General features: G+C 37.4%; 2 protein-coding genes and 1 pseudogene across 3 annotated transcripts; 1 reads left to right on the top strand and 2 right to left on the bottom strand.

Moving 5' to 3' along the window:
• The first annotated feature begins 4,479 nt into the window (after positions 1-4,479).
• Positions 4,480-11,495, top strand: LOC120137962 (RNA-binding protein 39-like). Its single transcript, XM_039153598.1, has 13 exons — positions 4,480-5,208; positions 5,554-5,632; positions 5,763-5,819; positions 6,406-6,461; positions 8,225-8,456; positions 8,798-8,884; positions 8,962-9,039; positions 9,193-9,273; positions 9,440-9,504; positions 10,079-10,274; positions 10,386-10,474; positions 11,064-11,178; positions 11,259-11,495. Exons 1-13 carry the CDS (start codon positions 4,625-4,627, stop codon positions 11,292-11,294), a joined length of 1,755 nt encoding a protein of 584 aa, XP_039009529.1. The 5' UTR covers positions 4,480-4,624; the 3' UTR covers positions 11,295-11,495.
• On the bottom strand, positions 10,048-27,635 carry LOC120137963 (actin-7-like). 2 transcript variants are annotated; one of them, XM_039153600.1, is made up of 7 exons: positions 27,551-27,635; positions 26,866-26,934; positions 26,369-26,762; positions 25,613-26,226; positions 25,432-25,521; positions 14,159-14,161; positions 10,048-10,058 (listed from the first exon to the last, which is right to left on the bottom strand). In XM_039153600.1, exons 2-5 carry the CDS (start codon positions 26,923-26,925, stop codon positions 25,456-25,458), a joined length of 1,134 nt encoding a protein of 377 aa, XP_039009531.1. In that variant the 5' UTR covers positions 26,926-26,934; positions 27,551-27,635; the 3' UTR covers positions 10,048-10,058; positions 14,159-14,161; positions 25,432-25,455. The 2 variants fall into 2 exon arrangements, with proteins under 2 accessions (XP_039009531.1, XP_039009530.1); XM_039153599.1 differs by lacking the exons at positions 10,048-10,058; positions 14,159-14,161 and having other exon boundaries at positions 25,390-25,521.
• LOC120137807 lies at positions 12,625-23,812 on the bottom strand (annotated as a pseudogene).
• Positions 27,636-27,954: the final 319 nt, after the last annotated feature.

Here is a 27,954-nt window from a genome sequence, read left to right on the forward strand (position 1 = left end):
TTCTTTAATACATCGTTTCGGGGTTTAGTTTACAAGATGAGCACGAATTCATGGCGGGTGTTAAAAAGAAAAGATGTTGGCCTAGTTAGAGGGCAAGAAATTAGCGTTAGTCGCAACAATGCATGTGTAAAAGGTAACCAAACATTAATAGTATCTCTTTGTTCATACCCGGTTCTTTTTTTGGTTGCTCTCCGGTCCCAAGACGGTCCAACCCGGGTTGCACCCCCAGTTTTGGTGGGTGAGTCTTCCGGCGGAGATTTTCTGTATACAGAAATACTCGAACCTAAGACTTTGCTTAAGCGATATCAAGATGCTTATCACTTGAACCAACCCCGTTGATTGTTTATACCCGATTCGAATCCATATAGCTATACATCAAATCATGATATTTGGGTGTGAAATAGCAAGGCCAAGCTCAATATTGGACCAAACTATTACTGATCGGATCGTTTGTAGAGTTTCATGACTTGTTCCGATTTTGGAACATGAGCAAGGGTAATAATAAGATATTTGTACATTTTACGAGTGGGAAACTACAACTTTACAATTTACAAACCCATGAATTCATGGATATTGGAGTTAGATCGGAGTTGGGTAGCAGAGGTATCTGTATATGGACTTATGAGGATACTCTGGTTAGCGTTGTTAGACATAGGTCGAGATGTCTTCTTACAAAATGATTGATTATACACAAAATTATTGAGTACTATAATTTGAATTGATATGTTTGTATACATTTTGGTATGACTATTGAGCAGGGACATATGCACTAAGCCTTGGTAGGGGCCAAGTGCATCCTATTATTTTGAAAAAAATGATTAAATTTAACTTAATGTGTTAAGGGAAAATGAAAGAAATAAAAATTTTGCATACCCTTATTTTTAAGGAAAAAAATTAAAATTTAAATCTCATTCTTAAATTTCTAGATCTGTCAATGCTATTGAGTTATATACTTTTCATTTCATTTTCTAAACACGTAAACACGTAATAACATGATGTATACAATAGATTGCGATATAAAGATAAAAATCAACTCCTTGAATTATTTGAACAAAAAACAATTTTGATTGAGTTGAACTTCAATAGTTTGTGATGTGTTTTACCTCATTTACAGCCCTAGTTGGGATTTTATGAGGTGGTTGTTGAGGGTTTAGGATGATCGGTTAGGATTTGGGTTTGAGGTTAAAGTTTGGGGATTATATAATGAAATTATGGTTTAGTGATTTTAATTTTCTTTTTTTATTATAAATAGTACTTGACATTAAATATTAACAAAAAATATTGTTTCATAATAAAAATAATAAAATAATTTGTCGTCATAGATTTTTAATTTGAGCAGTAGAGTGACTATAAAACAAGAATAATTCAAAAATCTGGTAATTAAATTAAAATAAATTAAACTTCAATGACCAAAATAAGAATGAGAAGATAGCCGAGTGGTGAATAGTATAATTTACCCCTAGAATTGAGAAATGAAAAAATATAAGAATTAAATCCATATTTTTGGTGTAGTACAGGGGTTAATGACAAAATTTTACCTAATGCTTTGTTTTTACCAAACTTTACTATCAATGGTAAAACGGTCATGATTTGTTGTTTTTATTTGCGAAACGGGACCGTTGTTTAAACGGAAGTTATAGTATGTGTGGGTATCATCAATCAACATTTTATAGATTGTAATAAATCGATCTACTATATTTGTGTTTTCTTTATTCCTTATAATGTAGTCGTTAACATGTTTTGTATTGATTAAAAAATGTCTAAATTATATTTTTTTTTATATATTTAGATGTTTAAACTCACACGTCAATTAGGATGAGTTTCTTGTAATCACTCATTTATTCGTTTCTCACTCATTTTGAGTGGTTGACGATATTTTTTTAATGACCGTTACAATTTATACACTTAAAATGATAACGTCGAAAATGTTAGACAACTACATTGATCAAGAAAAAGAGTTAGACACTTAAATAAAAAATATATATATAATTTAAATATTTTTTATATCAATCCTTTTTATTTTTTTACAAAAACTCCTCTATTATTATTTTTTTTAAATAACGGCCGAATAATATTATTAAAAAATAAACTGAAATCAGTTGTCCACCACTATCTCGAAACAGCTAGCACTACAGGAAAAATAAGTCTAAATAGCAATAAAAGCAAGGAAAACCCAAACAAATCTTAGAACAAAGAAAAACGCTCCATCTCCTATTTCTTCAACCGTTCCAACGCTTGCATGTCATCCATTTCCATTGAAGAACCACAAGCCTTAAAAGCAAAATATTTTAGAACCTCAAGAGCACTACCACCGTCCACGGAAGATCACGGTGGGTCTATCAAACGCCTATCCTCCGTGTTTGTCTTGCCGATCCTGTTGGGAGCTCCTCTATCCAAAATAAATCACCCTCTTCTTTCGATGAGGATGTGGCCAGAAGATGCGCCACTTTATTACCTTATCAGGGTATGAACTGGAAATCACAGGTGAGGAAATCTTGAGCTCGATGTCTCACTGCCCATATGAAAGCACTTATTTCTTAATGGTCTTCGTGCGCTACAATCAGCTTCTCCATGACAGTCCTCGAATCGCCTTCCAGGATTATGTGGTTAAAGCCGAGATATTTTGCTAACTCCAAAGCATGCTCAGCCGCCTGTGCTTCCGCCGCAAAAGGTGAGGGGATCCTTACCATTTTCCTTCGACATGCCCCCAGCTCATATCCCTCATTATTTCTGATAAATACACCTGACCACCCTATCTTTTCCCTCTGATTGAAACGAGCATCAAAGTTTACTTCCACACAATCTGGTGGAGGGGGAAGCCATCTCACAGTGCTCGATTGTCTCATACTTCGGTGCGTTTAGTTAGCCATGGAAAAATCACGACATTGGCTATGTACTAAGGTAACAACATCTTCACATTTTAGTAGAACACCATTATGTATTCTTCTATTTCGTGCAAACCAGAGAGCCCAAATACAAACTACTGTTTCATTATGTTTTCCTCGAGGGTAATCATCCAGGCTCCAGCTAAGCCACTCTTTGAAAGTCCACTGGTGCGATTGACTTGGCCACAAGTAACTCAGAGTTTGCCATACTCTTTTTGCTATGACACAATCTTTTGTAATATGCATGCTTGTCTTTGCTTTATTTGGACATACTGGGTCATTTAGCACATGTATGTTATAAAGAATTTACCTGGTAGGAACAAAATCATAATAGTGCTTCCAAATATGGATATTGATTTTCCGTTGAACTTCTGTCGCCCATATTTTCTTCAGGGTTTTCGAATCTGTCCTCTCACTTGTATCTGTACCGAGCAGTAATCGATACCCACTGCTAACTGTATAGTTTCCGGTATGTTCCCCGCCCCATTTTTAAATTAATCGTTTAAGCATATATAATCTTATCTCATATATTTTCATAATGTATAATGGTATTAATAGTAATTAAACTAATTTTAATCAATTATTTGATTATCAATATTTTATTTACTAGTTTTTTATAGAAGCAATTAATTTTGTTAAAAATAGGAAATATTAAAAATCTAACTAAGAAACTCGAGCAAAGATAGATACAAATAAATATGATCGTATCGACAAACGAACCATAAAAAGGGTCAAGATATTGAAAGACAACAGACAAACCGCAAATCAGACTCGAGCGACGTTAAGAGCTATCTAAGAACACAAATCGGGTATCCAAATTCAATTTGAGGATCTAAAGCAGGAAAAATCAATAAGATATCAAATAAGTGTCATCTTGCTTAGTCGTGGTGATGTCGAATCAATCCTTCTAAAATTGATGTCGTCGTCGATCAATAAAGACGAAAAAAAAAGATGAATGACATAACCAATAAAAAAACTTAGTTTTTTCAATAATTACATTACTAATCTTATACCTTATAATAAAGTAAGGTCAAGAATTTAACTAGAGTAATATATGCTTATTCTATTAAAACACACCAAATTAATTGACCTTATTCTCACATGTAATGGGGTAAGGGAGAGTAGGGTAGTAAGCTGCCCCAACACTAGGTTAAGAGCAGCTTCCGTGGAAGACCTCTAATTATGAATTGCTCTCAATGGGACTCGATCCCACGACCACAAGGTTAAGAGTCTTGTGCTCTACCAACTGAGCTAGACGAGCAAGACATTATTCTATTCAAACACACCCTTAGCACTAATTAAGCCAATTCTCATTTAAACCCACAAACTTACTTCAAACTACATCCAAGTCCCCTAACTTAGAAAAAATATTAGATAGTCTCGGCTCACCACGTCGTCTGTGATCACAACTAATAATAATTGTTTATATCATTTTTTTAATGTGAATCTTCATCTCTTTCCTTCATATAAATAAGAAATGAGTAATTATTTAAAAATATTTTAAAATTTATGGTTTGAATTCACTGGACTAACGAAGACGTGTGGGCTGGATCTATCAAATAATTTATCACTAAGCCGGAATTGAGGACAAAATTTAAACCAAACCGCAACTCCAAGCCCTTCGATCGAACCCCAACTTCCCAAACCCTAGTCCTGCAAATAATTCCTCAATGTTCCGAAATTTTATAAGCCTTGAAGAGATAAAAAGGAGCTAAAATCTTTGAATTATCGAAAGAAAAATGGATTTCGACGAGTACGAGTATTTGGAAAAGACCGTTGAGGAGCAGGAAGATCCGAAGAAGAAGAAAGATGGAGTTTCGGAAGATAAGAGTAAAAGAAGCTATAGGAAGAGAGAAGGAGAGAGAAGAGAAGATGATGATGAAATCAAGAGCAGCAGAAAGAAATCGAAAGGCAGCCGCGACGAGGACGACGAGGAGAGGCGAGATCGTGATAAGGAACGCCATAGAAGAAGCCGGGATGAAGACGATGAGGAGAGGCGAGACCGTGATAAGGAACGCCATAGAAAAAGCCGCGACGAGGACGATGAGGAGAGGCGAGACCGTGATAAGGAACGCCATAGAAGCAGCCGTGATAGGGAGAGGGAAAGGGAGAGAGAGAAGGATAGGGACCTTGAGAGTAGTAGAGAGAGGGAAAGGGAAAGGGAGGAAGAAAGGGAGAGGGAAAGGAGAGATAGAAGCAGTAGCAGGTCGAGAAGGCACGAAAAGGAGGAAGAAAGGAGAGAGAGAAGCAGTAGCAGGTCAAGAAGGCACGAGAGTGATCGTGAACGAGACAGGGAACGTGAAATTGACACCAGAGACAGCAGGTATCCTACTACGTTTACAAAAGCAAATTATATTTGCAAAAATGTACGAGTCAAATCACATGAAAAACCAAAATTTTAAACTACCGTGAGGAAGTTGGTTTGTTTACATCTGTTTTTGTCATGTATCCCAAATGATGCCATTGAGCTAAAAACCTTAGCAGGTCTCATTGTTGAGGTGCCCCCTGGCAGTTGAAGCTAATGCTCTAATTTGATGCTTCAGAATTCATTTATTTGATTTGATAGGAAAGAAATGGTGTGAGAAAGTTTGGTATTTTCATGTATGATTTACAGAACTTCTATACCATTTGGATGGTCACATTTTATATAAAGTGCTTTTGCTTGCAGGAGATTTAAAGATAAGAAAGAAGTAGTGGAGCCTGAAGCTGATCCCGAGCGAGACCAGAGAACTGTTTTTGCTTACCAGGTAGATGCATCGCATCTTCTTTTTCTTTTTTATTTCATTTTTTAATATTATTAGACATAAATGTTATGCTAATGTGTGTTCAAACATTTATTTCTTTTTCATTTACTCTCGTGATTAACTCTGATGACAGATGCCTCTAAAAGCAACTGAGAGAGATGTCTATGAATTCTTCTCAAAAGCGGGCAAGGTTAGTCAGGTTTTACTTGGTTAATTTATATCTTGTATGCTGGTCGTAGTGCAATTTGTCCGGCATAGCTTTCAAGTATTCCAAGACTGCACAGTAACTGATTTGGGGGAAAAATAGTGAATGGTTTTGAAATTAGAATGTACGTTTGAAATACTTGGTTTGTTTCTCCATTAGGACAACCATTCTTGAGGTTTCTAGCATGTAGTTATCTCATTTTGCATTGCTGCAATATTTCATAAAATTCACTAACACTTCATACCTTTCTGATAATATTAACAATAAGTTGATGTATAAAACAATGTATAGAATGATTATGAATGCATATTATTAAGACACATGGGCTTCCTCTTGCAGTATATTCTCCACTGCCTTCTGTTATGAGTAGTATTAGGATTTTCTTGTGTCTCAAAATACTATACATGTGGGGTGAGTTAAAGCACGTGTTAAAGAATACAATCTTGCAGACACCTACTGATTGGTGTTTCATCATGATGCTTGAAAGTCTGGAATCTCCCCGTGTATTTGATTTTTTGAGATTATTATTTCTGTTTAATCTTATATTTTGTTTCCCTTTAATTTTTTTCAGGTGAGGGATGTTCGGTTGATTATGGATAGGAATTCAAGACGATCAAAGGGAGTTGGGTATGTTCCTTTATGTTGAGAAAAGTTAATACTTTCCTTTGCAATCTTATGAAATAAGTATTAGCATCTTTGCTTTCAAGAATCAAATTTAACTGTATTCTATGAACTAGCAATGCGATAATGATGAGGGATGATGGGAATAACACTCATGTTTAATCAATTCATGCTGCGTTCACAAGGTAGATGGCATAAACCTAAATTTTTTGTTCCCATGTTTCTTCATCTTTGATTTTCTTTACATAGAAGGCAACTTATAAACATGGGTATTTTATATTGATTCTTAACTTTTCACTATTATAAGTATTTAATGATACTTCAAACAATTGAATTTGAAAGTAATCTATCTTAAAGACTTGAAACTTCCTGAGTAGGCCTTATTGTTTCTCAAAAGGTTAAATATTTGGTTGTTACATGAAATATACCTAATTCCTTAATGTGGTATGTATGTTTTATAAGTTCTCAATTTCATAATGAGGCTTTATGCTGTTAACGACTTCACCCATCTCTGTGACGGAATCTGTCGGGGCAACAATGGACCAATCAGAAATTGACACAAAAAAACTCCATTTACATAAGATATAATAGCAAAATTAATACTCAACTTTTCATTGATTTTTTTTTATTTTGTTCTAAAATTTTCTTTTTACAACGATAACTTCATTGTTTCAAAAATTTTCAAATAAGCTCCTTTTATTCTATATGTTATTTATTATTTCCCTAAAATTTTCATTTACGAAATCCAATTTTTTGTCAAATCTCTCTACTTTTTATGCGTGTTTCCACTTCACTCCCCAAATCTCCTTCAATGCCTTTTTTACCCTTTTTCTTCTTCCTTTGCTTTACACACTTTAGCATAATCGGAAATGGACCATCCAAAAACCTTCATCATTAGATTCCAAAATGATGCCATTGCCTCCTTTGTCACCACCCACAAGCATTGGTACGAGTCTTCACTTTCATCGATCGATTCCCCTTTGATCCCAACCCAACTCCTCTCTTACAGCACTTTTTCACGTTTGTTCGCTAAGCTTACCCCTACTCAAGTGGTAAAGCTTCAAACACTTCCCCATGCTGTCGTAATCCCCGGACAAGTCTGGCGCTTGTACACCATGCACTCTCCTACTAAAGCCTGAACAACAGAACAAGTTGTCAAGCTTCAAATGCTTCCCCATGCCACAGTAACATGGGTGAAGTTGTTAACGGCATAAAACTTCATATATGAAATTGAGAACAGAAAATTCATATGTACCGCAGTGAGGAATTGGGTATGGTTCATGTATCAACCAGATATTTAACCTTTTTATAACATATTCTGAGTAAAAAAAATGTTGAGTCTGAAAGGAGGGGTTGGGATGTTCTTTTTGGTCCTTAGGGATTTTGATAATTTCAAGGTTCATTTTGATATCTTAGTTCTATGAGTGTAAGTCAGGTTGTAAGTGGTATATTCAATCTTTTACCTCTTTTGATATTGAAAAGGATGAACCAATCCTCTAACCTCCTTTCTGAGTCCTTTTATTTTGTTTGATTATCGTGTGGTATGATTACTATTGTGTATGATATCTTTTTTGCTTTTCTTATCTTGATATGTTGATCTAACTTTTTTTTATCACATGAGACATCAGATTCAACAAAAGATACTCAGCATGAGCTCTCTGCACTACAGTTTTTCTTTCTCTACATCTCTTTGCTATATGCTTTGTAAGTTTTGGTTGTAATTTTTTCTCATATTTTCTGAGAAACTAATTAAAAAGTATAAGTTGCAGGTATATTGAGTTTTATGATGTGATGTCTGTGCCCATGGCCATAGCATTATCTGGTCAGCTGCTTCTTGGTCAACCTGTGATGGTTAAACCTTCAGAGGCTGAAAAGAATCTTGTTCAGTCAAATACTTCAGGTGCAGGTGCTGGTAGTGTTGTTGGGCCATACGGGGCTGTTGATAGAAAATTGTATGTTGGAAACTTGCACTTCAATATGACAGAAATGCAGCTTAGACAGGTTAGGATCCTCAGCTCATCAGCAGAATTAGAAGTTATCATTCTTTTATTTGTTTTATATATAATTGGTAACAGAATATCTTTTATGTTTTATAAACTTGATGCTAATTGCTGATTGGTTTGTTAACTTGTTAAAAGGAAAATTGGGGATGAATTACATTTTAATTATTTGTAGTTGCTTAGGAAATTGGCAGAATGAATCTCATGAATGTGTTTCAGATGTCCTTTTTCTTTATCCTTTTTCCTTGAAGATATTATTCAATTCTATTTTTATCATCTTAATTATTTATAGGTACATTTTTTCGCTTGAATATTTTTCTTTTACTGATATAAATGGCTCAGATATTTGAACCTTTTGGTCCTGTGGAGCTTGTACAACTACCCCTTGACCTTGAAACTGGGCAGTGCAAAGGTTTTGGGTTTGTTCAGGTTAGTTATAATTGAGACTTTATAACGTTTGTTTCCCATATGATAATAGTATAAACATGTATTTTTGTTCTTTACAGTTTGCTCAACTTGAACATGCAAAAGCAGCTCAAGGTGCATTGAATGGCAAACTGGAAATTGCTGGTCGAACCATTAAGGTAAGATTGTTAGTTTCATGAGCTTGTGTCATTATGTTGTAGTCTAACTGAAGTGTGTTCTCCTGTGGCAATAACTGGCTCTTTACCCAAGATTATTCTGGTTATATTTGTGTATTCCCAATTAAACATCTTTCTGGTTATATTTGTGTTTAGGTTTCATCTGTTACTGATCATGTTGGTACCCAAGATCCTGCAGCAAAATCTGCTGACTTTGATGATGATGAGGGTGGTTTGGTGAGATAAAATGCATATTATTGCTGTTGTATTTTATGACTTTTTTGTTTTTAGATTTCTGCCCAGTTTTCCTCATCCTAATAGTAGTTCTTAGGAAGTGGATCTGCTTCTTTCTTACAAAGTTGCTCTTCCTTTTCTGGTTAATTAGTTTGTATCTTTTATTCAGGCTTTGAATGCGCAATCAAGAGCATTGCTTATGCAGAAACTGGATCGCTCTGGTATTGCAACAAGGTAGGTTTGCTCTTTCAAATAGTCATTTACAGTTTAATAATAGTGCAATACTAGAATTTGGTACGCTCCCATGTGAGTATTTATTATATTATTAATTTTAATTTGAAGAGAAGTTATTCAGGTAGTTTTATGTAAACGTGGGAAGTTCTTTCAATTTTGTAATTAATAAAGTTTTAAAGACAAAAAATACTATTTTTTGTTCTTGTTTCAGTTTTGGATCTCCTATAAGTTTGACCGAGTTTGTGCCACTTGACCTTAACACCAAACTCAGTCAGACTTTAATAATAACTAGAATTTCAAACATCCACTATGTGTATGAAAAATATATATATTTTAATTATTATATTTTATAAAAAAATGATACATGGATAAAATGCGGGTAGGTATTTTTAAGCAAAAACATGGGCTTAAGTGGATGGGTACTTTTTGTGTAAGAGTGCACAAATAATTTTAATTTGAAACATTTTTATAAAATAACTATTTTGTCTTCCCCCCCCCCCCCCAAAAAAAAAATCAGTTAACTTCAGTAAGAGATTTTATGATATTATAAATGTCTAATGTAATACTTTTGCAGTATTACGAGCTCCCTTGGAGTACCCCTCCTTAATGGATCAGCAACTATACCACAGGCTGTTACGCTACCTGTCAATGGCCAAGTTGCATATCCAGCACCAGTTCTTCCTCCAATCATGTGTGCTACACCCCTTGATCCTATTGGACAGCCCAGTGAGTGTTTGTTGTTGAAGAATATGTTTGATCCTGCCACTGAGGTTTGGAGTTCTCTTGTTCTAAACATGCTATTTTCTTGTTACCTTTTGTCTTTATTTTTTTGGCTTTGGCGTCATTGTGTGAGTCAGTGATTTCTGTAAGTTCTATTGTAGACTGAACCTGATTTTGATATGGAAATTAAAGAGGATGTAGAAGAAGAATGCAGCAAATATGGCAGGGTGAAGCATATATATGTGGACAAGTAAGCAATCCACTGTTTGTTCCATTGTATAAGCTAATATTCTTACAACCATTTATTTGTTAACCTTGTTATTATGTTGTTGTATTGTGGATAATATATACTTTTATAGCCTTTTTAATTAATAAATATTGAATGATTATCTATGTCTAGCAAGGGGTGAGTTCTGTCAAGGTTTGCATTGTTTGTTTGCTTAATAGCTCTATTAATCTATAAATCTGTAATTGAAGATAAATTTTGGATGGCTACCTTTGTTAGGAACTAAAGGAGCTTGAATGTAGTGACCTATTCGATCTCCATTGCAGTAATTTACTCCTTTGGATTTTGCACATTAAAATTCCTAATTTTCCTTATCTGTGTTCTATATATAATAATTCATGTGAAGAATGTGCATGGATTTTAATATTGGAATCTGCATCCTTAAATTATGTGTTCTATAGATGATGTATATCTTGTGGTATTTGACCCTTATTGTCAATGTAGGACTTAGGTGCTAATCAATGACTAGTGACATTTTGTATTCTAAAGCTTTCTTAGGCTAATCATTTCAACTTTTCAGATTTCCCTTGTTAACACGTGATATTTTGAACAGAAACAGTGCTGGTTGTGTCTATCTCCGATTTGATTCCATAGGAGCAGCAGGTAAAGCACAGCGTGCAATGCACATGAGATGGTTTGCGGGTCGCTCAATATCAGCTTTATTCATGGTAAATGTTTTTTCCACCCTAATATCAAACCTTTCTCGTTATGGGTATTTTCCGTTGACCAACTTCATGAATTGGTGCAGCAACCCCACGAGTATGAATCGAGGTTTAAAGGATGAAGACGGGAGAATTCTAGGATGATTCCTCAATGTGGATGGATGGTGGGTTTTTTATTTTGTCAACTCTGTTTCTATATCCATACACAACCGGCCTAAATGTAAGATTATAATTATTTGTTTACACTCATCTGCACTTTGAAACTGATGTACCTTGTGGTTTGGTCAAATTTGAAGTATTAGTAGCAACCTCAGTTGGATTTCTATTGTTTTTTTAACAGTCTAGGATGATAACGAGATAATATCTGTTTAGAATCTTTATTAGTTGTTGACAAAGTGTACACTCCCACAGACACAGTTACTTGAATGTAGGAGAAGAACAACACTCTCTTTAATTACTGAGGATTGAGCTAGATAGGCGTTTAACTGCGTCTATTTGAGCTGATTTTTCTAATCAAGATAATTATTGAATTGTTAATATGGCTGTAGCGGATGATGTTCGACTTCTTTTGTTTAGCGTAAATCGCTTAAAACATGTTTTTAGGTTCCATTCAAATCATTGATCTATAAGTTAAGAGTTGGGAAGTTTTTCTTGGTAGGGGAGGAAGGGAATAAGAAATACCAAAAATTTGATGATACGAATGAAAGAAATCTGAAAATAAAATTAAAGTGGTTAATTAGAAGTAAAATATTCATTACACTTGGCTAAGTATGGTAGGACTTAATTAAAAACATCATTTCTATGTCATTTTTTAATGGGTAAAATCTTGGTCTAATCATATTTCTAAATCTCAAGCTTGTTAAAAAAAATAACGAATTTCTTTTTTTTCGTATTTTTGTTAATGTGGGTGCTAGTTATTTCACTCTTTTCTGAATTATTTTTGAAAAATAAAAACAAAAATATTCAATAATGATAAAATATTTAAATTTTTGTAAAATTTATAATGATTATTAAAATTTTAAAAGATTTACGAAAACTTAATAATAACAAAATGATGTAATAAACACAATCAATATAAAGGAATACTCGAGTTAAACAGAGACCAAAGACGATGAATCTCTCAAAAGTAGACCGGACTTATGTTGACTACAGTTTGATGAATGTATATTAACCTTGATTTATGAGCTTACATTGGGCTACTCAATGGGAATAAATATTTGGGAACTGACTTAAGGAACATACCCATAAAATCATCCTAACTACAACCCATCAGTATATATATAATAAAGAATTAATAGAAAAAGAACTCTGCAAAAAAATAAAAAAACATTTATGTGCCTATATCTACACCGCCTTCCTCTCCCAAAATTTCAGCTTGCCACTGCAAACATACGTAAACTGTAAGACATCATAAACTGAAGACCTCAAGCTGCTTCGGTTGCTGCCGTTTCTTTATGTGTCGTCCGTCCATCTCCTGCAGTTCAGACCACAAAGTTCTAATACGGGGCCATCTTTCGATACAAATGGGTTTATTCGGACCCACATAAGAGTCAAGATTGAGGCCAGCAGAATGGACCACACCAATACGATGGTTGGCATCCTGTCTTGTTTCCCAAGCAAACCTTTGGGGAAGGGGTAGAGGTGGATGATAACCCAGAAGGTGAAAAATAGCCGACCGAATTCCATACCCGTTATTGATGGCATCTATGATCAGTAAGGTGGTGGGAGGGATCAACAAGGATGTCCACTTGAAGATGTAACGCTCCGAAAATTTACTATCATCTGCTGCCATTGAGGTCACGGTGAAGCTTGTGCTGACACCAGCAAGAACCTTCAGTAAACCCTGAAAGAGGACGAAAAGATGCGACGACACACCTCCAATCACCTAGAACTGCTCATTCCTCCACCAGTCATCAATTCCAGCACCACCCCATTGCATCTCGAGAACACCGGTTACAGCGATTGATATGAAGAGAAGCATAAATACGAGACTGGCGTAGTTGCTAATCTGCAAGTGAGGCAGGAGTCCATGTTAGAAAAGACCCGACTTAATACGTAGATGTTATAAGCAAAGCAATCAACCATGCAAAACAGGCACTTGCACTTTCTTACAAACGAAAATACAAAACTCAACCGAGAAAGTGGGTTTTTTACCTCGGGAACAATAAACTGTCCGGTAAGGAGACAGATAGCCGGAAGGGTACAGTAAACAACCAACGGAATGGATGTCCATGGATATACAACCGAGTTTATGTAGGAAAATCGTTTAAATACGAGACTGGCGTAGTTGCTAATCTGCAAGTGAGGCAGGAGTCCATGTTAGAAAAGACCCGACTAAATACGTAGATGTTATAAGCAAAGCAATCAACCATGCAAAACAGGCACTTGCACTTTCTTACAAACGAAAATACAAAACTCAACCGAGAAAGTGGGTTTTTTACCTCGGGAACAATAAACTGTCCGGTAAGGAGACAGATAGCCGGAAGGGTACAGTAAACAACCAACGGAATGGATGTCCATGGATATACAACCGAGTTTATGTAGGAAAATCGTTCCAGCCATTTCAACCCACCCCCATATCCACAAAAACTGGGGACTGACCGAATTTCTTTTCCATTTTCATTTCCGATGTGTCCGATGACTTCTGAAAATTCAACTCTGATAGTAGAAAACAGGTTCTAGTTTAGAACATCATTCTAAAAGTACACTATGAAGTCATTATAAGATCAAGGAACTGTCGGTTGGCCCCACTTAAACGAAACCTTACCGATAATTCCCTCTTCAATGTTTTCTAGAGCATGTATCTGCTTCGAAGCTTCCCTTAGCTTAAACTTCTTCGGCTTTTCTTTCCGCTGCTTGGTTTTCTTCTTCTTTCTTGAACAACACAGGCAACAGCACCATTTAGGCAAACAATTGCAGGTCTTGCCAGGAGGTTTCTCGGTAACTGGAGCATCAAAACCGTAAAGCGCTTGCCTTCTGAAAACACAACCTGTTCCAAAATAAATTGGTCCTCGTATACCATCCAATCCTTTCATGTTGATCTGTTTTCAAATTACAATATCAAATTTTGAAAGATGCCCAAAATAAAGAAACATATAATATATAGGGAAGAAACGAAACACTTGCATCGAAGAACACAACATTCCTATTCGTATCTATCATGTCGATCAATTCCATCAAATATTTGAGGAAACTGCACGTAACAAACTTTCTTCCCTGAAATTGGGTCCATCATGAAACACATGGCTTCTCTAAGTGCTTTGCTATTGTTAATATAGTGATCGCAGTCGACGTTCAGAAGATATGGAGCATTTGAGAAGACTACCGAGACTCGTATCTTCAGCAAAAATAATGAAAGTTCATGAGCATGAAACCACGTGCTAAATTAAATGCCAAAAAAATATGAAACTGATATACAAAGATATCGTGCCTCATGTCACGGTTGGGAGAGAGGAGGAGAAGCACGTAGCGAAGGGCATTGGGGATTCAGAAAATGAATAAGGGATTGAGCTAGGGATTGCACGTAGTGAATTGGAGAATTTTGATTGTCATGATGGAAGAGGAATTAGGGTTGAAAAAGAGGGAATTGGGGATGAAATCGATTCAATTAGGGATTGGGAGCAAATCAGGGATTTAGAACGGGAAGGGAAATGGAAATGGGATGGATGGGTTGTCATATGAAGGATTTACTGTTGGGACCAGAATTGAGGAGGATATTGGGTCATCTGAGGCAAGAGGTGGGCTTAGTTAATGGTGGGCCACGGGTTGTATTCTGATGTGGCAATAGCTGCATATGATCCTGCATGAGTCATCACAAGTTAGTTATTTTGTTAGATTTCCAATACATACAGCTGTGGTACTTGTAATTATATAATCTGTACCCGATTCCATGGGGATTACCTTTGATGAATGAATGACAAATTCTCTTCTTAAAATTCTTCTTCTACTTCTCTAAAATCCCCATTCCTTATCCTAAATCATATATTCTCTCGTCTACTCTCTCATCTTTTCTTCTCTTCTTCGTCTATTGTCTTCTCTATTTCTTGAGGATCATAACAATTGATAATCAGAGCCTATTCTTGATCCAACTCAAGCTGGGTAAACAGAAAACAACATGGTGGAAAATAAACCTCCAGAAATTCAAGAAACGAGCAGTGGAGAGCCATCCAAGACTGCACCGAAATGGTGGGAAGAACAAAAAACAATTTGGGAAAATAGACTCAGTAGTTTAGAAGCCAGATCAGAAGAAACCAGGGAATGCCTTCAAAGAATCTTGAATCTAATGACCAAGAACGCTAAAGAAATAGAGCAGACAACTCCCATGAGCAAGCAGCAGAATTTGGTTAAAACCCATGCCAAAACAGAAGATTTACGAGACTCTCAATTCAAGACTTGCGGTGTTTTTAATCAAATTTTGTTCCATCGTGATGTGCAACAAAAGATGCTTAAAGAGTCTGATTCGAGTGTTACTAGTTATCCTAAATCAACTCCAGTTCAGATGACTTATGAACAACAAATTACTTGGGAAAAAGGTATGGATCGACCTTTATTGGGTACTTCTCAACTCATTTTTATCCACTTCAAAATTTATTCGCCTGAAGGACAAAGGGAACATGATGTTTCTCACGTGTTTGATAAAATGTCTGTAAGAGTAGAAGATGCATTTCAATCGATGTTTAGAGAAATTTATTTCTTAGAGTTTATGAATGTCAATACACATGTTGAGGTCTTTGATCCTTATTTGTTTCGGCTTTTGTTGATGGGAAGAAGTATAAGTCCATTTGTTGGGAGTTTGAGTATGACTAAAAGGGAAATTGGTTCCGACCGTGAGTGGTCTGAAGAACAAAAGCTGGAATGGATAATATCCGAACCAAGTGGAAAACGTCCGTTGTTTGGTTTTGATCTTCCTATAACAGAAGAAAATGGTGTTGTTTTGGATATAATCAGTATCTTGGCAAAGTTTCCGGCAGATAACTTTGGAGCATACGCCATTTCAATTGCAACTTTGACAGATCTTGGTTTCTTATGTTTAGAGAATTTTACTTGGAGTCTTCTCGTGTCATTCAGTTTCCAATAGAGTGTTTCCTTCCTTGGATGCTGGTGGATCACATGCTCGAGTCTCAAAGTGATGGTCTTCTTGAAAGTGTGTTGATGCCATTTGACATTTATAACGACTCAGCACAACATGCACTGGTTGTGCTAAAGCAGCGCTTCCTCTACGATGAAATTGAGGCTAAGATCGATCATTATTTTGATATATTTGTTTCATAATTATGTGAAGCTATTTTCACATATTACAAGAGCTGGTCTTCTACTGAACTGCTTGATCCCTCATTCCTCTTTGCCTTGGACAATGAAGAAAAGTATTCTATCCAACATATGTGGTTTATTTCCCTTCTAAAGATGACTAGAGTGAAGTTACTTGGGAGGACAATTAATTTAAGAAGTTTGATTGTTGAACGGATGAATAAAGTCTTCAGAGAAAATCTTGAGTTTCTCTTTGATCGTTTTGAGTCTCAAGTTTAAGAAGTTTGATTGTTCCATAGTGGAATTAGAAAAGCTGGTAGATATACTGAAGCATTCCCATGAATTACTTTTAAAAGATCTTTCAATAGATTCATTCAGTCTCATGTTGAATGAGATGCAGGAGATCATATCTCTTGTGTCATTTTCTAGTCGACTAGCTTCTCAGAGTTGGTCTGAGATGCAAAATGATTTTCTGCCAAACTTTATCCTTTGCAATACTACTCAGCGTTTTATCCGATCTTCAAAAGTTCCTCTTGCTCCTGTACAAAAGCCATCAGTTCCACATGCCATGCCAAACTTCTATTGTGGTACTCAAGATTTAAATTTTGCACATCAAAGTTTTGCTCGATTGCATGGTGGATTTTTTGGGATTCCACACAGGATTTCCGTTGTTAAACTTCTAGGATCTAGGTCTTTACCGTGGCTTATCTGAGCACTGCTGGATCATATATCAAACAAGATTGCTACACTTGAGCCTATGATCATAGGCTTGCAAGAAGCACTACCGAAATCAATTGGACTTCTTTCTTTTGATGGGGGTGTGACAGGATGTATGAGGCTCGTTAAAGAGCAACTCAGCTGGGGAACAAAACCAGAGCTCAAAGCAGAAGTTCTTCGCGGAATAAAGGAGATTGGGAGTGTATTATATTGGATGGGGCTCCTTGATATTGTTTTGAGAGAGTTGGATACCACACATTTCATGCAAACAGCAGGTTGGTTGGGCTTGCTTCCTGGTGCAGATGGGCAAACATTATATTCACAAAATGGTGGAGACATCCCTATTGTCAACCTCTTCAAATCTGCTACAGCTGCAATTGTGTCGAACCCTAGGGCTGTCAAATACGGGAAGTGTGTTAGAACACGCACTTGCATTTACAAGTGCAGCATTAGATAAATATTGCAGTAAATGGAGTGCTGCTCCAAAGACTGGGTTCATTGACATATCAGCTTCAAAGGATTTTGTGGTCTTGCTATCACAAATGTGATACTTTGATCTTTGGGGACAAGGATCGTCTAAAGGGGGAGGAATTGTCACGGTTGGGAGAGACGAGGAGAAGCACGTAGCGAAGGGCATTGGGGATTCAGAAAATGAATTAGGGATTGAGCTAGGGATTGCACGTAGTGAATTGGGGAATTTCGATTGTCATGATGGAAGAGGAATTAGGGTTGAAAAAGAGGGAATTGGGGATGAAATCGATTCAATTAGGGATTGGGAGCAAATCAGGGATTTGGAACGGGAAGGGAAATGGAAATGGGATGGATGGGTTGTCATATGAAGGATTTACTGTTGGGACCAGAATTGAGGAGGATATTGGGTCATCTGAGGCAAGAGGTGGGCTTAGTTAATGGTGGGCCACGGGTTGTATTCTGATGTGGCAATAGCTGCATATGATCCTGCATGAGTCATCACAAGTTAGTTATTTTGTTAGATTTCCAATACATACAGCTGTGGTACTTGTAATTATATAATATGTACCCGATTCCATGGGGATTACCTTTGATGAATGAATGACAAATTCTCTTCTTAAAATTCTTCTTCTACTTCTCTAAAATCCCCATTCCTTATCCTAAATCATATATTCTCTCGTCTACTCTCTCATCTTTTCTTCTCTTCTTCGTCTATTGTCTTCTCTATTTCTTGAGGATCATAACAATTAGTAATCAGAGCCTATTCTTGATCCAACTCAAGCTGGGTAAACAGAAAACAACATGGTGGAAAATAAACCTCCAGAAATTCAAGAAACGAGCAGTGGAGAACCATCCAAGACTGCACCGAAATGGTGGGAAGAACAAAAAACAATTTGGGAAAATAGACTCAGTAGTTTAGAAGCCAGATCAGAAGAAACCAGGGAATGCCTTCAAAGAATCTTGAATCTAATGACCAAGAACGCTAAAGAAATGGAGCAGACAACTCCCATGAGCAAGCAGCAGAATTTGGTTAAAACCCATGCCAAAACAGAAGATTTACGAGACTCTCAATTCAAGACTTGCGGTGTTTTTAATCAAATTTTGTTCCCTCGTGATGTGCAACAAAAGATGCTTAAAGAGTCTGATTCGAGTGTTACTAGTTATCCTAAATCAACTCCAGTTCAGATGACTTATGAACAACAAATTACTTGGGAAAAAGGTATGGATCGACCTTCATTGGGTACTTCTCAACTCATTTTTATCCACTTCAAAATTTATTCGCCTGAAGGACAAAGGGAACATGATGTTTCTCACGTGTTTGATAAAATGTCTGTAAGAGCAGAAGACGCATTTCAATCGATGTTTAGAGAAATTTATTTCTTAGAGTTTATGAATGTCAATACACATGTTGAGGTCTTTGATCCTTATTTGTTTCGGCTTTTGTTGATGGGAAGAAGTATAAGTCCATTTATTGGGAGTTTGAGTATGACTAAAAGGGAAATTGGTTCCGACCGTGAGTGGTCTGAAGAATAAAAGCTGGAATGGATAATATCCGAACCAAGTGGAAAACGTCCGTTGTTTGGTTTTGATATTCCTATAACAGAAGAAAATGGTGTTGTTTTGGATATAATCAGTATCTTGGCAAAGTTTCCGGCAGATAACTTTGGAGCATACACCATTTCAATTGCAACTTTGACAGATCTTGGTTTCTTATGTTTAGAGAATTTTACTTGGAGTCTTCTCGTGTCATTCAGTTTCCAATAGAGTGTTTTCTTCCTTGGATGCTGGTGGATCACGTGCTCGAGTCTCAAAGTGATGGTCTTCTTGAAAGTGTGTTGATGCCATTTGACATTTATAACGACTCAGCACAACATGCACTGGTTGTGCTAAAGCAGCGCTTCCTCTACGATGAAATTGAGGCTGAGGTCGATCATTGTTTTGATATATTTGTTTCATAATTATGTGAAGCTATTTTCACATATTACAAGAGCTGGTCTTCTACTGAACTGCTTGATCCCTCATTCCTCTTTGCCTTGGACAATGGAGAAAAGTATTTTATCCAACTTATGTGGTTTATTTCCCTTCTAAAGATGACTAGAGTGAAGTTACTTGGGAGGACAATTAATTTAAGAAGTTTGATTGTTGAACGGATGAATAAAGTCTTCAGAGAAAATCTTGAGTTTCTCTTTGATCGTTTTGAGTCTCAAGTTTAAGAAGTTTGATTGTTCCATAATGGAATTAGAAAAGCTGGTAGATATACTGAAGCATTCCCATGAATTACTTTCAAAAGATCTTTCAATAGATTCATTCAGTCTCATGTTGAATGAGATGCAGGAGAACATATCTCTTGTGTCATTTTCTAGTCGACTAGCTTCTCAGAGTTGGTCTGAGATGCAAAATGATTTTCTGCCAAACTTTATCCTTTGCAATACTACTCAGCGTTTTATCCGATCTTCAAAAGTTCCTCTTGCTCCTGTACAAAAGCCATCAGTTCCACATGCCAAGCCAAACTTCTATTGTGGTACTCAAGATTTAAATTTTGTACATCAAAGTTTTGCTCGATTGCATGGTGGATTTTTTGGGATTCCACACAGGATTTCCGTTGTTAAACTTCTAGGATCTAGGTCTTTACCGTGGCTTATCTGAGCACTGCTGGATCATATATCAAACAAGATTGCTACACTTGAGCCTATGATCAAAGGCTTGCAAGAAGCACTGCCGAAATCAATTGGACTTCTTTCTTTTGATGGGGGTGTGACAGGATGTATGAGGCTCGTTAAAGAGCAACTCAGCTGGGGAACAAAACCAGAGCTCAAAGCAGAAGTTCTTCGCGGAATAAAGGAGATTGGGAGTGTATTATATTGGATGGGGCTCCTTGATATTGTTTTGAGAGAGTTGGATACCACACATTTCATGCAAACAACAGGTTGGTTGGGCTTGCTTCCTGGTGCAGATGGGCAAACATTGTATTCACAAAATGGTGGAGACAGCCCTGTTGTCAACCTCTTCAAATCTTCTACAGCTGCAATTGTGTCGAACCCTAGGGCTGTCAAATACGGGAAGTGTGTTAGAACACGCACTTGCATTTACAAGTGCAGCATTAGATAAATATTGCAGTAAATGGAGTGTTGCTCTAAAGACCGGGTTCATTGACATATCAGCTTTAAAGGATTTTGTGGTCTTGCTATCACAAATGCGATACTTTGATCCTTGGGGACAAGGATCGTCTAAAGGGGGAGGAATTGTCACGATTGGGAGAGAGGAGGAGAAGCACGTAGCGAAGGGCATTGGGGATTCAGAAAATGAATTAGGGATTGAGCTAGGGATTGCACGTAGTGAATTGGGGAATTTTGATTGTCATGATGGAAGAGGAATTAGGGTTGAAAAAGAGGGAATTGGGGATGAAATTGATTCAATTAGGGATTGGGAGCAAATCAGGGATTTGGAACGGGAAGGGAAATGGAAATGGGATGGATGGGTTGTCATATGAAGGATTTACTGTTGGGACCAGAATTGAGGAGGATATTGGGTCATCTGAGGCAAGAGGTGGGCTTAGTTAATGGTGGGCCACGGGTTGTATTCTGATGTGGCAATAGTTGCATATGATCCTGCATGAGTCATCACAAGTTAGTTATTTTGTTAGATTTCCAATACATACAGCTGTGGTACTTGTAATTATATAATCTGTACCCGATTCCATGGGGATTACCTTTGATGAATGAATGACAAATTCTCTTCTTAAAATTCTTCTTCTACTTCTCTAAAATCCCCATTCCTTATCCTAAATCATATATTCTCTCGTCTACTCTCTCATCTTTTCTTCTCTTCTTCGTCTATTTTCTTCTCTATTTCTTGAGGATCATAACACCTCACCAAAGCATTCATTGCCCCGGCCTTTTATGGTGTTCAAAGCCTGGCCTCTTTTTCACGAGATACATGGACTAAGCGAGGTAACTCATTGCCTTCCACTTCTAGAACACCACTGTGACCAAGGAAAACCTGTCAACAAAAAAATAGTTGTGAACATCAACGTCAAATGATGAATACAGCTGAGAAAATAAATGGCACAGCAGTGTCACAAACAAATCCTAAAACAGTTGTTCATTAAAACCTCTCAATCATTTGATGCATTACAAGGCAATACAAAACATAATTAAAAAAACACAGCAAGTCATGCAACATCTCACCTGAATCAGTCCAGGATGGTCACGAACATTGTTTCCCGGTCATGGAGTTCCATCCTGCATCGTCCAGCCATCCTCAGGAACCTTCTGTGCTGTTGAAACCAATCCATTTATCCCAACCTTAAATTCTTCATACTCTCTCTGGACAATCAAATATTATGCCTTGACAAATAAAGAATTCCACGATTAGATACTGAAAATGATTTTTAGAATTTAAAATATGAAAGAAGTCAAACAGATTCCCTGTTGAATGAAAAAGAGGTCTCGCGCGCCTTCATATCTTGCCTTTCTCTGACAAAAGCTGGATGAACTTTGTTTTTTAGGTATTCCATCTTCTGAGAAAAATACCACTCCGGAGCACAGGGTTCAATATTGAATTTTTTACAGAAAGGAACCCATTTCCTAGCAAATTCGGACGTCTCAGAGAGTGCTTCAAATGTAAGCATGGCAGCACCGTCATCGGATACATAGCATGCAACTTTATCAACAGGATAGTCAACAGCAAGGATTGACAGAACAGTGTTTGCTGTGATAAGTGGAGGTTCCTTCATTGGATCCTCTGTACTCACAAAAACGTCTACGCTGGCTAATTCTGATGGCGTCATATTCGAAATGCAATCAAGTAAAATTAGACATGATGGAAATCTGAATTCACGTCAAATGATAACGTAAACACATCAAACATGGTAAGCTGCGGGCAACAGCACAAACCTCAGAGATAGTCGATCAAGGTATGTTTCACGTTCTATAGGTAGCCATTTCGGGAATTGATCCAGAATCCACGAAACAGCAAACCATATTTCACATATTACAGATGTCAACCACAAGCCATAAGCATTCCTGACTGGATATAGAAGTCTATAATGAAAAAATAGACCAAGAATCTCAAGACGGAGAATGATAACCATTCTGTATGGGTTTATCTTGCTTGAAGGAATGGGTAGCTTCCTCGAAAGTGGTTGCCTGCCTTCATCCATCCTGTAAAGAGGAAAAAATTAAATCACAACAAAACTATTGTGCATACACAATCAAAGGCGGCCAATGGGCAGAATATCAGAAAAAAAATCAACCTAAAAAATCTATCGATGTTTATACTTCTTAAACATTAGTTAAAAAACAATCTCTTACATTGGCAAATCAGCATCATCCAACTCCTCTCCATCAAACTTTCCACCATCATTTCCGCCTCCATGTTTAACTACCTGAAGTTTATCGTTCTGCTTTTTCTTCCACTCCTCCATCCGATCCTTCCATGTGACACTTCCATAACCATATGCTGCTATATCTTTCTTAGGAAACATGGGTCTAGATTGGACTGCAGCAAAAGAAACACCAAGTTTCGGGGTTGGAGAGAAGTAATTCAAAATTGTTAATAGGCAGAAGCACAATGACTTACAAGGTACGCATGGATCAGCATACGGCTTTGGATGGACTTTATTTTGGTTACTCACAAAAGGAGGTACAATGAGAGCATGATGATCAGCGGAAATATCTAAACCCTAAAACAATAACGGCTTTGTTATAATGCAACCATTGTTTTTCGAATAGTGTACAAACACAGCGAACTCTCATAAGTACATACAAAATAAAGGACGACTCACCTCCTCGCCATAGGTCAAGAGACGAATTTGTGGGAGGAGAAGAATCCAATTCTCATTGTGCTGGCATTCCAGGGGCATTAGGGTAAGAACCATGGCCTGTGACTTACATATAAATAAGGAATTCATTTTCTTCACTTCCTCCACTCTGGGAGTGTGGAAAGTTCATATGAAACAGATAAATACGGGTCCCGAGAAGCGAATAAGAATGCTAATAAGCTACATCATTTACGGATTTACATCGACACGTCCAATGAATGCAGAGCTCACACAACATCCATTTGTCGAAGGACTTGGAAATTTCAGAAGAATTCAGCAATTTTGAGTGATAAAAAATTACACCAGAATCAGAATCTTATGCTTCCTGCCAAATACCCAGAATCTAATAAAAAATGATCCACGATTCTCAATCTCTTCATTCATCGTTTTGTAGTTACAACTATTACTTGAAGAAATGGCCCTCGGAGATTTGTTCCATGTCTTGGTCCTTGTCTGCTGCCTTTTGGCTAGTGTAACATCGGTCGACCGCCGATGGGTCGACGATAATCGAGTCATTGCCGAGTGCTGGAATGCACTGAATGAGATTAAATTATGCACGGATGAGATTGTCGTTTTCCTTGTTAACGGCCAAACTGATATCGATGCCGGCTGTTGTCGTGCCATCGAGGTTATCACTCGTGATTGTTGGCCTACCCTTCTCACTTCTCTTGGTTTCACATCTCAGGAAGGCCACATTCTTAGAGACTACTGTGATGTGCTTTCTGCTCCTGCTGCTGCACCTATCGCTGGTGCCCCGGTTAGTCCGGCACCCGCATTGTAAAGAAATCGGCATTCGGAACATTTGATTTTATTCGTATTTTCTTTGGTGTTACATTGTTTGATGTGTAATAAAGTTTGTTGAATAAAACGAATTAAAAGTTGTCAATCATGAAGAGTTTTGGTCTCTGATGTTTTAAAGCTTTAGGCGTGTTCTTTTCTGCTCTTTTTTTTTTTTTTTTTGCCTCGAAAATTTAACATCAACCATTGAAATTGCTTAGAAACCGATGTCTCAAGCTCAATAGTACCTTGAGAAGATTCGTTTAGGCTAAGTTTAAACTGTAGTTGAATACCGAGATGACCTTTTTTATCTGATATAATGTCGAACTCACCTTCTTCTCCCCCAACCCATCCACAAACTCCCCATTGTTGATCCTCGTCTTCATTTCCCTAAGCTTATCAGCCACAACCCCAGCGTCAGCTTGTGGCACCATCTCTGGTACTTTAACCCATTGATGCACCTCAGAGTCCGTGCCACGGAGACATGAAGATAAGTTGCGATAGCAAAAACAAAGTGATGGGTGCCCGTCAATGTCGGCACTGGAGATGAGTTGACCGAGCTTGAGCCATGAAGACAAGGGCTAAGAAGACGAAGATGAGCTTGCAGAGCTCTTTCCTCGGGGGAGGGGGGTCGATGGCTCAGTTTGTTTCAACGTTCTCAAAGTTGAGGCTTCAAGAGCAGCAGTTTCTTTGGCGATCTCAAGGGGTCAACTTTTTTACAAGCATAGGCAATGCATGGAATCTCAGACTCCTCATTCATGATATACTCAAAGTACTGACCTCAAAATCGTAGAAATCATCAAACCATTTCGAGTTCATGGAACAAATTTAAATCAAATCAAAGATTTCAAAACCCGGTATTGGATAAATTCTCCATGAACGTTTCGTGACAGCAAAATGACTTTAACTTTAAATCTCGTAACAGTACAAATAGCTATTAACATTAGTGTGCTCGCCCAACAATTTAGCCTAAAACAAAATTACACAAAATATAAGAAACAAGCGTCATAGTCACTCCCCACCGACAAACATCCTATTAAGAAACAATATTGGTTGAAAGATGCATGGAAAATCACCAATTGTCTGTGCCCACCACCACCACATCCATAGGGCAATCTCCGTATTGACGATGACACCGGCAGAGGCACCAGAGGTTTAAACTTATAAAAAGCACAAATTAAATAATACAGAAGCTCAAAGTACACCATCCTTCAATGATCCCTGACTTACCATCGAAGCACTTACAAAACTTAGAAGCACTTCCTGTGGACAATGGACGGACCGGATTCATCATACTCGCCCTTGGAAATCCACATCTGATGCAACAGGGTAAAGCAAGAATCTCAGTCTTTGGCGATTATCGTAAAGAAAATGAAAAATACATCAAGTATGCTAAATTTACTTCACCTGTTGGAATGTGCTGAGGGATGCCAATATAGATCCTCCGATCCAGACACTGTACTTTCTCTCTGGTGGAGCAACAACCTTAATCTTCATGCTGCTTGGTGCAAGGGCAGTGATCTCCTTGCTCATTCGGTCTGCAATACCAGGGAACATGGTTGAACCACCACTTAGCACGATGTTACCATAAAGATCCTTCCTGATATCAACATCACACTTCATGATAGAGTTGTAGGTAGTTTCATGGATTCCAGCAGCTTCCATCCCAATGAGTGACGGCTGGAAGAGGACTTCTGGACAACGGAATCTCTCAGCTCCAATAGTAATGACTTGTCCATCAGGCAATTCATAGTTCTTCTCAACAGAAGAGCTGCTCTTGGCAGTCTCCAGTTCCTGCTCATAGTCCAGGGCAATATAAGCTAGCTTCTCCTTCATGTCACGTACAATTTCTCGCTCAGCAGTGGTGGTGAACATGTAACCTCTCTCAGTAAGAATCTTCATCAAAGAATCAGTGAGATCACGACCAGCAAGGTCTAGACGAAGGATGGCATGCGGAAGGGCATAACCTTCATAGATGGGTACAGTGTGAGAGACACCGTCACCAGAATCCAGCACAATACCTGTTCCAATAGGGAGATAATTGAGCGTCATTAGATTTAGATTGATCAGGAGTGATCTATACAAAACCAGTCCAGTGGGTCATATTATGAAAGATACATAAAAAATGAAGAAAAAAAATACACAGGTTTATATTTAACCAACCTGTTGTACGACCACTGGCATACAAAGAAAGAACAGCCTGGATGGCAACATACATTGCAGGAACATTGAAGGTCTCAAACATGATTTGGGTCATCTTTTCTCTGTTGGCCTTGGGGTTGAGAGGTGCCTCTGTTAGAAGCACAGGGTGCTCCTCAGGAGCAACACGAAGCTCATTGTAGAATGTATGATGCCAGATCTTTTCCATATCATCCCAATTGCTGACAATACCATGCTCAATTGGATATTTTAAAGTAAGGATACCTCTTTTAGATTGTGCTTCATCTCCTACATAAGCATCTTTCTGACCCATCCCAACCATGACACCAGTGTGTCGGGGTCGACCAACAATACTGGGAAAGACTGCCCTTGGGGCATCATCACCAGCAAAACCAGCCTGCATGGTAAACAATATCAGATCAACCACAACAAGTAACACATTTTCTTAAACAAACAAATAAGAATGGAGATGATAAAGTCGGGTCTAAAAATCAACTAACCTTCACCATTCCAGTTCCATTGTCACAGACGAGGGGTTGAATATCCTCAGCGTCTGCCATCTTTCACCACTACAAACAAGAAACAAAACAGTGAGTACAGCACAATCAGACGTCAGTCTGAACTCTATATCCCTCTCAACCAATCTAAGCAAACCAAACTAAAGTCAAAAGACTGGATTAAGTTCTAGTTCCTCTTACTGAAAAAAGATAAATTTCAGTCAACATTCATTTCTACAAATACATAATATCTTTTTAGCTACATTTTGCTACCACAATGGGGCAACCAAATCCGGTCAGTTCAAAACATAGTTTTCAGCATCTAATTAAGCTTCACTATAAACGGAAATAAAGTTCAAGATCAGTGCCTTTACTTAACCACAGAGAAATCTCGGAAAAGCATTAAACATTCGCAATGAAAACACTAATCAGTACAAAATGGAAGCAGATCAAGTTAAATTCTCATAAGATCTATAAATCGCAAAATGAATTGAAGCAGATCAAGCAAAGTGAAGATCCAGAAAGAGGGAAAAGCAGAACAAGCTAAATCGAAAAGAAATCCACTATCTACAACACTCCAGAAACTTCTAGAGAACCTAGATCTCAGTTCCATTATCGTCAAAACAAGAAAAACAAATCCAAAAATCGGCAAAATAGAAGTGAGAAAAAAGAAAGTTAACGCATTTACCTGGATCAGGAAAGAGCGAAGGAGAAGCTTGAGAAAGAGTGGGAAAACGGCAACGCTTCGATTGATGGCCACTTTCAGGAGAGGAAATTGGAGAGAAGAAGAGGAAGGAAAAGGGTATCTATATGGAGACTGAAGGTTTTGAAATGCAAATGAAATTCGGGGAAAATTGAAAAGAAATTTGAAATCCAAGGGGGGAATCATTTGCACCGCCAGGCGCCAAGTGACTACGATAGGGTGCCCTGGCTTTGCCGGGAAAGCTCACGTAGACGCCTTAGTATACTTAGTATACGGTTAAAATAAGATGTTATCGGTTTTGTTATTATTTTAAATAACAAAATTGATAAACAATATCGAAAATATCATTATTTTGATCGGTTTGTAATTACCAATATAAGTAAACGCGG

Source organism: Hibiscus syriacus, unplaced genomic scaffold (assembly GCF_006381635.1).
Source record: "Hibiscus syriacus cultivar Baekdansim isolate YM2019G1 unplaced genomic scaffold, ASM638163v2 tig00110676_pilon, whole genome shotgun sequence".
Classification (NCBI taxonomy): domain Eukaryota; kingdom Viridiplantae; phylum Streptophyta; class Magnoliopsida; order Malvales; family Malvaceae; genus Hibiscus; species Hibiscus syriacus.

Bases quoted from the DNA above. Each gene is read 5' to 3' on its own strand.
- LOC120137962 (XM_039153598.1), top strand. From the start codon at position 4,625: ATGGATTTCGACGAGTACGAGTATTTGGAAAAGACCGTTGAGGAGCAG. The intron at 8,885-8,961 runs GTTAGTTATAAT...TGTTCTTTACAG, and splicing joins AAGGTTTTGGGTTTGTTCAG to TTTGCTCAACTTGAACATGC. The intron at 9,274-9,439 runs GTGAGATAAAAT...TCTTTTATTCAG, and splicing joins ATGATGATGAGGGTGGTTTG to GCTTTGAATGCGCAATCAAG.
- LOC120137963 (XM_039153600.1), bottom strand. From the start codon at position 26,925: ATGGCAGACGCTGAGGATATTCAACCCCTCGTCTGTGACAATGGAACT. The intron at 26,227-26,368 runs GTTGGTTAAATA...CTATTGGAACAG, and splicing joins TGCCAGTGGTCGTACAACAG to GTATTGTGCTGGATTCTGGT. The intron at 25,522-25,612 runs GTGAAGTAAATT...CTGTTGCATCAG, and splicing joins CCCTCAGCACATTCCAACAG to ATGTGGATTTCCAAGGGCGA.